The following is a 12843-nucleotide window of genomic DNA, read 5'->3' as shown; positions in this document are numbered from 1 at the left end:
GGTAGTAATTTGGTGATTTCGGACATATTGTACTATTAAAACAGAACCCATCATCCAAACTCAAGTCATTGACTTCTAAAGATTTTGAAGAATTATTGGATTTTACACAAACATTTCAAAGATCCATTAAACACGCTACAGACCATACAGTAAGCAAATTATACAGCACAGAAAGAGGTCCTGCGCTCATCCATGCTCATCAGGTTTCCTACCCGAGCTTCAACTGTTTGCCCAGATTTGCCCTACATCCATCGAAAGCTTTCCTATCATGTACCTGTCTAAATGTCTTCTCAGTATTCCCTCGAGTACTGGACTTCCCAACTCTGGGAAAAAGACTGTGACCATTCAAGTTATCAATGTTCCTCATGATTTAACATAACTCCATTAGGTCACATCTCAGCCTCTGCAGCCAGGGGGGATAGCCCTAATCTATCCAGTCTCTTATTAAAACTCCTGGTAAAATCCTAGTCACTCTTTACTGTATCCTCTTCATCCTTCCTACAGCTAATGACCATAAAATTCCAAGAGCATTCTCCTGAACCTCTTGCACATTGTAACAAGACATCCTTACACTTGTACTAAATGCTCTGCCTGATGAACCCCATCTACCTGTATCACCACTTTCAGGGAACTATGCACATGTGTCCCGAGGTTCCTCTTTTCTACAACACTGTCCAGGGCCCTACCATGTATTGTCCATGTCTTGCTCTTGCTCTGTTTAACTTACCAAAGTGATACACTTTGCATACGTCTGAGTTAATTTTACTTGCCATTTGTCAGCCCACTGTCCCATTTGATCTAGATCTTGTTATAGTCTCAGATAACCTTCTTCATTGTTCACTATACCACCAATTGATGTCATTTACAAATGCACCAACATGCACACACATCTGCAAATACTGAAAATGTTCAGCAACACACACGAGTGAGGTGACACACACAAGTCTACAGGTGAGGTACCGGAGGATTGGAGAGTGGCTCATGTTGTTTCGTTGTTTAAAAAAGGATTGAAAAGTAATCCGGGAAATTATAGACCAGTAAGTTTAACGTCGGTAGTAGGTAAGTTATGGGAGGGAGTACTAAGAGACAGAATCTACAAGCATTTGGATAGACAGGGACTTATTAGGGAGAGTCAACATGGCTTTGTGCGTGGTAGGTCATGTTTGACCAATCTGTTGGAGTTTTTCGAGGAGGTTACCAGGAAAGTGGATGAAGGGAAGGCAATGGATGTTGTCTACATGGACTTCAGTAAGGCCTTTGACAAGGTCCCGCATGGGAGGTTAGTTAGGAAAATTCAGTCGCTAGGTATACATGGAGAGGTGGTAAATTGGATTAGACATTGGCTCAATGGAAGAAACCAAAGAGTGGTAGTAGAGAATTGCTTCTCCGAGTGGAGGCCTGTGACTAGTGGTGTGCCACAGGGATCAGTGCTGGGTCCATTGTTATTTGTCATCTATATCAATGATCTGGATGATAATGTGGTAAATTGGATCAGCAAATTTGCTGATGATACAAAGATTGGAGGTGTAGTAGACAGTGAGGAACGTTTTCAGAGCCTGCAGAGGGACTTGAACCACCTGGAAAAATGGGCTGAAAAATGGCAGATGGAGTTTAATACAGACAGGTGTGAGGTGTTGCATGTTGGAAGGACAAACCAAGGTAGAACATACAGGGTTAATGGTAAGGCACTGAGGAGTGCAGCGGAACAGAGGGATCTGGGAATACAGATACAAAATTCTCTAGAAGTGTCGTCACAGGTAGATAGGGTTGTAAAGAGAGCTTTTGGTACATTGGCCTTTATTAATCAAAGTATTGAGTATAAGAGCTGGAATGTTATGATGAGGTTGTATAAGGCATTGGTGAGGCCGAATCTGGAGTATTGTGTTCAGTTTTGGTCACCAAATTACAGGAAGGATATAAATAAGGTTGAAAGAGTGCAGAGAAGGTTTACAAGGATGTTGCCGGGACTTGAGAAACTCAGTTACAAGGAAAGGTTGAATAGGTTAGGCCTTTATTCCCTGGAGCATAGAAGAATGAGGGGAGATTTGATAGAGGTATATAAAATTATGATGGGTATAGGTAGAGTGAATGCAAGCAGGCTTTTTCCACTGAGGCAAGGGGAGAAAAAAAAACAGAGGACATGGGTTAAGGGTGAGGGGGGAAAAGTTTAAAGGGAACATTAGTGGGGGGGGCTTCTTCACACAGAGAGTGGTGGGAGTATGGAATGAGCTGCCAGACGAGGTGGTAAATGCGGGTTCTTTTTTTTAACATTTAAGAATAAATTGGACAGATACATGGATGGGAGGTGTATGGAGGGATATGGTCTGTGTGCAGGTCAGTGGGACTAGGCAGAAAATGGTTTGGCACGGCAAAGAAGGGTCAAAAGGCCTGTTTCTGTGCTGTAGTTTCTATGGTAAAAGTCAGACTGTATTTGTGGAGGGGAACAAACAGTCAATATTTTGGGCTAAGGTTCTTCATCAAGACTGGAAGGGAAAGGGGCAGAAACCAGAATAAGGTGGCAGGGAGAGGGGAAGAGTACAAGCTGGCAGGTGATAGGTATGGCCAGGTAAAGGGAAAGGAGGGTGGGTGGAGCATGGAATGAAGTAGTTTGAGAGGTGATAAGTGGGAAAGGTAAAGTGCTGAAAGAGGAGGAATCTACAGTGCCAATAAAAAGTATTCGCCCCCCCCTTTGAAGTTTTCATGCTTTAAAAATCGAATCACAGTGCATTTTATTTAGCTTTTTTATGACACTGATTAACAGAAAAAAAATATTTCATGTCAAAGTGAAATAGGTCTCCACAAAGTAAAGAAGAATGATGTGGGCTGCCTTAATGACTATCACCCAGTAGCACTCACATCTACAGTGATGAAATGCTTCGAGAGGTTGGTTATGACTAGACTGAACTCCTGCCTCAGCAAGGACCTGGACCCCTTGCAATTTGCCTATCGCCATAATAGGTCAATGACAGATGCATCTCAATTGCTCTCCACACAGCTTTAGACCACCTGGACAACACAAACACCTATATCAGGATGCAGTTCATCGACTACAGCTCAGCATCTAATACCATCATTCCCACAACCCTGATTGAGAAATTGCAGAATCTGGGCATCTGTACCTCCCTCTGCAACTGGATCCTCGACTTCCTAACCGGAAGATCACAGTCTGTGCAGATTGGTGATAACATATCCTCCTTGCTGACGATCAACACTGGCTCACCTCAGGGGTGTGTGCTTAGCCCATTGCTCTACTCTCTATATACACACACCTTTGTGGCTAGGCATAGCTCAAATACCTTCTATAAATTTGCTGACGATACAACCATTGTTGGTAGAATCTCAGGTGGTGACAAGAGGGCGTACAGGAGTGAGATATAACAACAAGTGGAGTAGTGCTGCAGCAACAACCTGGCACTCAACATCAGCAAGACGAGAGAGCTGATTGTGGACTTCTGGAAGGGTAAGATGAAGGAACACATACCAATCCTCATAGAGGGATCAAAAGTGGGGGGAGGGGGAGGGGGAGAGGGAGAGGGAGAGGGAGAGGGAGAGGGAGAGGGAGAGGGAGAGGGAGAGGGAGAGGGAGAGGGAGAGGGAGAGGGAGAGGGAGAGGGAGAGGGAGAGGGAGAGGGAGAGGGAGAGGGAGAGGGAGAGGGAGAGGGAGAGGGAGAGGGAGAGGGAGAGGGAGAGGGAGAGGGAGAGGGAGAGGGAGAGGGAGAGGGAGAGGGAGAGGGAGAGGGAGAGGGAGAGGGAGAGGGAGAGGGAGAGGGAGAGGGAGCAGTTTCAAGTCCTTGGGTGTCAGGATTTCTGAGGATCTAACCTGATCCCAACATATCGATATAATTATAAAGAAGGCAAGACAGCAGCTACACTTCATTAGGAGTTTAAAGAGATTTGGATGTCAACAAATACACTCAAAAACTTCTATAGATGTAATATGGAGAGCATTCTGACAGGCTACATCACTGACTGGTATGGGGGGGTGGCTATTGCATAGTACTAAAAGAAGCTGCAGAAGATTGTAAATTTAATCAGCTCCATTTTGGGTACTAGCCTACAAAGTATCCTGGACATCTCCAAGGAGCGGTGTCTCAGAAGGGCAGCATCCATTGTTAAAGACTTCCAGCACCCAGTACATGCATTTTTCTCACTGTTACCATCAGGTAGGAGATACAGAAGCCTGAAGGCACACACTCAGTGATTCAGGAACAGCTTCTTCCCCTCTGCAATCCAATTCCTAAATGGACATTGAATCCTTGGACACTACCTCACTTTTTAAAAAAATATACAGTATTTCTGTTTTTCGCACTTTTTTAATCTATTCAATATATGTATACTGTAATTGATTTACTTATTATTTTTTTTTCTTTTCTATATTAGGTATTGCATTGAACTGCTGCTAAGTTAACAAATTTCACGTCACATGCCAGTGATAATAAACCTGATTCTGAAAGTAATCTAAATTAATTAGAAATATAAAGCACAAAATAATTGATTGGTTAAGTATTCACCTCCTTCAAATCAATATTTAGTAGATGCACCTTTGGCAGCAATTACAGTCTTGAGTCTGTGTGGCTAGGTCTCTATCAGCTTTGTACATCCGGACAGTGCAATTTTTCCCCCTTCTTTACAAATCTGCTCAAGCTCTGTCTGATTGCACGAGGATCAAGAGTGAACAGCCTTTTTCAAGTCCAGACACAAATTCTCAATTTGGATTGAGGTCTGGACTCTGACATGGCCACTCCAGGACATTAACTTTGCTGTTCAAAGTCATTCCTGTGTAGATTTGGCTTTATGCTTGAGGCCATTTTCTTGCTGGGAAAACAAATCTTCTCCCAAGTTGCAGTTCTCTTGTAGACTTCACCAGGTTTTCCTCCAGGATCTCCGTGTTTTGCTTCAATCATTTTACCCTTTACCTTCACAAGTCCTTCCAGGGCCTGCTGCAGTGAAGCATCCCCACAGCATAATGCAGCCACCACCATGCTTCACACTAGGGATGGTGTGTTTTTGACGATGTGTGGTGTTTGGTGTGCCAAAAAGCTCAATTTTGTTTTATCAGACTATAGAAACTTCTTCAAGCTGACTTCAGAGTCTCCCACGTGCCTTCTGGTAAACTCCAGCTGAGATTTCATGTGAATTTTTCTTTCCAACAGTGGCTTTCCCTTTGCCAAGCTGCAACTGGTAAAGCACCCAGATAATGTTGTTGTATGCGTAATCTCTCCATCTCAGCCACTGAAGCTTGTAACTCCTCCAGAGTTGTCATAGGTTCCTTGGTGGCCTCCCTCACTAGCCTCCTTCTTCCACGGTCACTCTGTTTTTGAGGATGGCAGATTTACAGAGCTGCCGTATTCATTTCATTTCTTGATGACTGACTTAACTTCCAAGGGAAATTCAATGATTTGGACATTTTCTTGTATCCATCTCCAGACTTGTGCTTTTCAGTAACCTTTTTGTGAAGTTGCTTGGAGTGTTCTTTTGTCTTCTTGGTTTAGCTTCTGCCAGGATACTGACCCACCAGCAGTTGGACCTTCCAGATTCAGGTGTATTTCTTGTTCACCTTTCTTGGTGTTCACCTGGTGGAGAATCTCACCTGGTCCCTCAACACCAGCTCCACAGCAAAGAAAGTCCAGCAGCGTTTCTACTTTCTGCGAAGGCTGAGAAAAGTTCATCTCCCACCCCCCCATCCTCACAACATTCTACAGAGGTTGTATTGAGAGCATCCTGAGCAGCTGCATCACTGCCTGGTTCAGAAATTGCACCATCTTGAATCGCAAGACCCTGCAGCGGATAGTGCAGTCAGCTGAGAAGATCATCGGGGTCCCTCTTCCTGCCATTACAGACATTTACACCACATGCTGCATACGTAATGCAAACAGCATTGTGAAGGACCCCATGCACCCCTCATACAAACTCTTCTCCCTCCTGCCATCTGGCAAAAGGCACCGAAGTATTCGGGCTCTCACGACCAGACTACGTAACAGTTTCTTCCCCCAAGTCATCAGACTCCTCAGTACCCAGAGCCTGGACCGACACCAACCTACTGCCCTCTACTGTGCTTATTGTCTTGTTTATTATTTATTGTAATGCCTGCACTGTTTTGTGCACTGTATGCAGTCCTGGGTAGGTCTGTGGTCTAGTGTAGTTTTGCGTTGTTTTTTTGCGTAGTTCAGGGTAGCTTTTGTATTGTTTCATGTAGCACTATGGTCCTGAAAAACATTGTCTTGTTTTCACTGTGTACTGTACCAGCAGTTATGGCCAAAATGACAATAAAAAGTGATGACTTTTACTACGATCAATTGAAACACCTTGTCTGCACACATTGATCTGAATTCAACTAATTATATGACTTCTAAAACCAATTGGTTGCACCAGTGATTATTTAGTGTCATATTAAAAGGGGGTGAATACTTAAGGAATTAATTATTTGTGTTTTATCCTTGTATATTTAGATCACTTTGTAGAGATGTTTTCACTTTGACATGAAAGTCTTTTTTCTGTTGATCAGTGTCAAAAAAGCCAAATTTATTCCACTGTGATTCGATGTTGTAAAACAAACCTTCCAAACATCCAAAGGGACTGAATACTTTTTATAGGCACTTTAAAAAGAGAGGAAGTGGACCTTAGAAGAAAAGGAAAGAGGAGGAGAACCAGATGGAGATGATGGACAGACAAAGACGAAAAGGGTTGAGAGGGTAAGCAGAATGGGGAGTGGAAAGAGAGGAGGGAGGGGTGAGAAACTACCAGAAATTAGAGAAATCATTGTTTATGCTGTGTTGGAGATTATCCAGACAAAATATGGAGTTGTTCCACCAGCTTGAGGAGGAAGACCCTACTGGATGAGTAACTTTTTAACCAAATTGTTAATACAGCTGATGAACAACCATCCCTGTGGCACACCACTGGACAGGACAAGCTCAAAGCCTTCAATCTGAAAAACTTCTCTCCACTACCTCCCTATGACTCTTATTTGGCAAGCCAATTTTTTATCCAATTGGCCTGCTCATTTTGGAGTCCATGTAAGCTAACCTATCATGTGGAACCTAGTCAAAGATCTTACTGAAGTTCTACTTGGAAGCGTCTACCACCCTAGCCTATTTAATCTTCTTGGTTATCACATACATACATAATCAAGATTTGTGATACACAGGTCACCATGCACAAAATCACACTGACTATCCCTTATCAGCCCTGGCCTCTCCAAGCACTAGCTGATCCTGTCTGTCATAATCCCCTCCAGTAATTTTTCCACCACTGATGTTTGACTCACAAGCCTGTAGTCCCCTGGCATGTCCCTTCAGTCCTTCTTAGATAAAGGCGCAGCATTAGTCACCTTTCAGTACCTCACTTTCTTCCCTAGCTTAGCGCAATGTTCCAGGATACAATTGGCGAGGCCTCCAGAACTTAGCCAGTTCTATGCACTTTAAGATTTACAGTACTTTTTCCTTTGGTAATGTGGATATGTTACATCACCATTCTATTTCCTCAACTGCCTGCTTCCATGATCTTCCCCATGATAAATGCAGATTTAACATCTTGTCCACCTCGGTAATTATCCATAAGAGGATCTATTCTCTCTCTAGTTATCATTTTGTACTTAATATACTGGAAGAATCTCTTAAGATGCTTAACCTTATCTGCCAAAGCGATCACATGTCCCTTTACTGCTCTCCTAAATTTCTGAAGAGTACACCTACATTCCTCATACTCAATGGAATCGTTTGATATTAGCCGCCTTGGCCCTTCTTTTCCCTGATAATATTGAGGGTTTCCCCATCTTCAGGAATATACTTGCCCTATCACACTTGAAAAATCATCCCTCTTGCCAGACATCCTTTACCTACAAGCAATGTTTCCCAAGCAAGTTATTGTCTAATGCCAGAAGAGTTTGATCCTATGTCACCTCTTTCCAAGGATTTCATTTCATTTTTTAACTAAGAGAAATCCCACTCACTCTGCGTACCTGCCTGTCCTTTCAATACGACGTGTAACTTTGGATGTTAAGCTCCCAACTATAATCTTCTATCAGCCTCAACTTTGTGATACTCAAAAGGTCATGCCTGCCAATCTCTTAATAGAGCTACAAGATCATATACCTGCATTCATACACTGCATGCATTCAAATAAAACATTGAACATAGAAATCTAAAGCACATTACAGTCCATTCAGCCTACAAAATTGTGCCGACCATGTAACCTACTCTAGAAATTGCTTAGAATTTCCCTACTGCATAGCCCTTTATTTTTCTAAGCTCCATGTACCTATCTAAGAGTGTCTTAAAAGACCCTATTGTATGTGCCTCCACCACTGTCACTGGCAGTGCATTCCACACACCCACTACTCTCTGCGTGAAAAACTTATTGCTGACATCTCCCTTGTACCTTCAGTCCTGTATTCATCACCCATTTCAGTTTTATTCCCCTTCACCACTGTTACTTTGCCCTATTTTCTCCCTGTCCTTCCTGAGTTTCACTGCACACTGCATTTATTTATACATCAACTGTCCATCCTCAGCTCCATCCTCTAGTTCCTATCCTCATAACAAGTTAGTATAAACCCTCCCAAACAGCTCTAGTAAACCTGCCCACAAGGATATTGGTTCCCCTTGGGTTCAGGTGTAACCTGTCCCTTTTGTACAGGTCATGCATTCCCCAGAAGAGATCCCAATGACCCAGAATTCTGAAGCCCTGCCCCCTGCACCAACTTCTCAGTCATGCATTCATCTACCAAATCATCCTATTCCTACCCTCACTGGTGCTCAGTACAGGCAGCTTTCCAAGGAGAGAGAGTGTGAGAAAAGACGGCAGAAGCTGGAATTTGGAACAACAATCTGCTCAGCGGGTCAAGCAGCATCTTTTGATAAGGTGTGGGGATCCTGACGCAGGCTTTTGACCCAAAACATCTGACAACTCTTTCCCTCATACCCCTCTCCAACTGACATATGCTTCTCATTCAGCTGAGTTCCTCCAAAATACTCTCCTACTTCCCGTTACGTGAAGGTAGAACCTTAAAAAAAAAATTCAGTTTGCCAGTCAATAATATACACTTTAACTAAACTCTAATACTTCCACTTTAAAGCTTATGCACCAATTCCTCCATGCCGGCATGTCCAATGATTGTATAGCAAATATAAAAACAGAAATTTTCATAATGCTCGGGTCACTCTGACTATATGACCTCATTGAAATGACACTTCCATTAGAATCCACTGAGCTAGCTATGCAGAAGTGTACTCCTGATGTCAGGAGGCAAGAAAACAACTGCAGCTTTGAAGCGGTTATGCAACTGCGGTAACATTCAGCCAAGACATCTATCAACAGTCATATAAAAGGATTATTGTGGTTTGCTGTCAGTACTTCAACAAGATTAGAGAATTTATACAACTGATTTATAATGACCAAACACCCTGAGCACGTCTTTCAATTTGTACAATACAGCACTACAAATCTGTTTGTCAAATCTAGTTTGCCAAACCTATTACTGGAAAGTAGGTGGGACAGAAATAATGTATACAACCTTTGCAGTTATCAGTCTATCACCTGTAGAGGTCACTGAATCTCAGCTTGAGGATATTTACAGCTCGACTGTAATTTCTACCCGTGCACCTACTCTGTTTTATGGGAAATGCTTGCAATTGTGAAACTAGCAATGATCCTAATTAATTGCTCAATCAAAATACTTTCTGGAAAAATTATTTCACTAACATTAAAGGCATTTGGCAATGATCTACGTTCTGTTGATGCACAATTTTTCCATACTCTGCTATACAGTATCCTTTATTGGTAACAAGATGAACAGCATTTTTATTTTTTGCCTTATGCCAGTCATGTCTATGTCTAATCCTTCGTTGTGTGCAGTTAACTGATTGCAAGATTACAATTTGCTGCAGTATCCTTGAGCTAAGGAAGAAATCATTCTCCAGAGCTCCTCCTCTTGACTGTTTCATCATTTACACACTGAAGATATCATTCCACTACCTGACCACTGTCTCATGCTAAATTCGTTCTAATTCTTTGATTGCAGATCATCAAATCCTATTCCTCCGCGTCTTAAGGCTCTCTTCATCCACCCTAGTTTCAGAGCTTGACACTACAATGGACCATATTCTCCATGGTTCTCCTGTGCTAGATGTGTCAATTGATCATCAATTCCACTACAAACCTAGAGGTCCTCAACAGGGCAGGGGCCACGAGTATTGAGGCCATGATTGTGAAAGCACAGCTTCGGTGGATGGGACGTGGCAAACATATGAAGGATTCTGAATTCCCAAGCAGCTACTAAACGGCATGCTTTCGCCAGGCAACAGGAATCGAGGCAGGCCTCGTAAGAGGTTCAAAGCCTGCATGACAGTTAACATTGCACATGCTGGGCTTGCACAAAAACGGCTGAAAGAGTGCGCAAGACCAGAGTGGCTGGCGAGCCTTGGCTAGAACCACCAACAACTTGGAGGTGAGACAGCAAGCAGTACTAATTGCTGCTCGACAAAGGAGGAAAGCAATAGCAGCAGCTCCATGTCCAGATTTAGCACTGCTTTATGAACTTATTGTGGATGTTGAGGTCAGTCACAACTTGGACTCAGAAGCCATCTATGAACACACAACAGAACTGCACAAATCGAACTGTTATCGTCTGATAAAACAAACAAACAATCATCAGCTCCTGTTTCTGAAAATCTCATTCATGCCTTTGTACCTCCTAGTTTGTCATGTGCTGTCCTTAGAGTGAGACAAAGGAGTAGTTCTCATTGCTAGAATACTTCTTGGGCATGCTATCTGTAAGTGGTTCCTAATACCCAGTGCAGATTACTAAGGGGCAGAGTGGGAGAAGAAATGGAAAGAAGAAATTGAAAGAGTTTGATGATAGTAGAAAAATAACAAAGATACAAATCACTTACTTCTCCTGGTCTGATTTTAATGTAGAAATTACTCCTTTTATATGAAATCTTAAGAATCTTGGGCCAAGCGAAACGGTTTATTCTTAACCGGTCCCTGTAAATTAGAAGTCCATTTGCACAAACACCAAGCATGATATCGATCCCTTCAGAGTCCTATAAACAACAAGCACAGAGAAAGGAGGTTTGTGATTTTAAGGTATTAATATGTGTTCAAAATTATCAGCAGTTAAAGCTTTCCAGTTAACAATTCAGTTCAGAGTCTGAATGTTGAGCAGCCTAGTAACCGTCATGTTTTCTTGTTAAGAACCTGATACCACAACTCACAACTGAGGCATAGGAAATAGTCTAGAAGAGCATCCAATATTAGGCTTTTGACCTTTGAGGTGAAACCTCTGACCCTTCTGAAGCAGCTTGTGGTGAAATGCACTGCTGTAATACCAGTATCTGAGTATCGTTCAAAGAGAAGGGATAAATGATCATAAGGTAAGCGAAGAACGCTGGGATGTGCTGTGGAGGGCGGAGACACAGGATCTTGGAAAACTAGGGAGAAGAGATCTTGAAAAGGAGGAATATTGAAAGTTCCAGGTTCAGATGTGTCTATTTTTATATGTGAAAATTTTCACACAGTATCATACAGCTGTTCCTTTGCAAACCTCTGGTTAGGTTACACAAATACAGCAAATAATAACAACTTAATAAAAACAAACAATAATAAATAAAGGTTGGGGACATGAATAAAGGTTTTTGATTATTAAGAATATGGGGGGTATCACTGCCCTAATTCCCCCCCCTCCCCCCCCCCCCCCACAATTTCACGTTTTGCTTCTCCAGTGTATAATTACCCACTGAGAACAATGGACTTACAGGTATGGCCTCTTCAACCTGAAAAGATATTCCGAATTCAGATTTCTGGACTATTGTGTTTCCTCTCAGGAAGATTTTAGGATCATCATTGCTTGCACAAAAACATACATTTTTGGAAAGCAACAATTTCCCAGATATCAGCCTGTGAAACCATGCTGAAAGATTACAATTAGAAAGTGACAAATCTACTCAAATAATGGTTAGAAATTGACACTTTAATAATGGGTCTACACCAGGCCCTCAAGCCACTGTTTATCTGACTAATTTGCCTGTTGTTTAGTCTAACTCATTAAAATAATTGAAACATAAAAAATGCATAAATGGCATAATTGCAAGTTTCTTTTTGGGTCTTGAAGTACATGTTTTCGCATTTTCAATGAGGGAGTATTAGGTGACAGACAATTTATTGGAGGCAATAATTATTTTATTGTTGATAGTCATCCTTGAAAATGTTATTTCATTGTCTTAGGCTTAAAAATAAGTCTGAACATCTTTTTTTTGCAAAATCACCCATTACTTGCTCAGTGCTCTCATGCTCAATATAATGAAGTTTCTCAGTTATTTTAGCAGCACACACAACACGCTGGAGGAACTCAGTAGGTCGGGCAGCATCCACGGAAACGATCAGTCAACGTTTCGGGCCGGAACCCTTCGTCAGGACTGAAGAGGAAAGGGGCAGAGGCACTATAAAGAAGGTGGGGGGAGGGTGGGAAGGAGAAGGCTGGTAGGTTCCAGGTGAAAAACCAGTAAGGGGAAAGATAAAGGGGTGGGGGAGGGGAAGCAGGGAAGGCGAAGAAGGAATAGGGGAAAACACAATGGGTAGTAGAAGGAGGCGGAACCATGAGGGAGGTGATAGGCAGCTGGGGGAGGGGCCAGAGTGAAAGAGGTATAGGAGAAGGAAGGGGGAGGGAATTACCGGAAGTTGGAGAATTCTACGTTCATACCAAGGGGCTGGAGACTACCTAGACGGTATGTGAGGTGTTGCTCGACTACCTAGACCGTATATGAGGTGTTGCTCTTTACGATTCGGTTATTTTAAGTTGCAAAACTGAAATATTTTAAACAGACGGTAACATAACGTTATTGC

At 42.4% G+C, this 12843-nt stretch overlaps 1 protein-coding gene across 6 annotated transcripts in view; it reads right to left on the bottom strand.

Annotated features, from left to right (window-relative positions):
* LOC140187049 (band 4.1-like protein 1) overlaps nt 1–12843 on the bottom strand; it is a 337723-nt gene that overhangs the window by 60270 nt on the left and 264610 nt on the right. For all 6 annotated transcript variants that reach the window (XM_072241962.1, XM_072241954.1, XM_072241998.1 and 3 more), the window contains one exon: nt 10893–11045. In XM_072241962.1, coding sequence (XP_072098063.1) covers nt 10893–11045 — 153 coding nt within the window. The remainder of the gene's footprint in view (nt 1–10892; nt 11046–12843) is intronic.

The sequence above is a fragment of the Mobula birostris genome, chromosome 2 (genome assembly GCF_030028105.1).
Source record: "Mobula birostris isolate sMobBir1 chromosome 2, sMobBir1.hap1, whole genome shotgun sequence".
NCBI classification, from domain to species: Eukaryota; Metazoa; Chordata; class Chondrichthyes; order Myliobatiformes; family Myliobatidae; genus Mobula; species Mobula birostris.
This window is presented reverse-complemented; position numbering and strand designations above follow the sequence as displayed.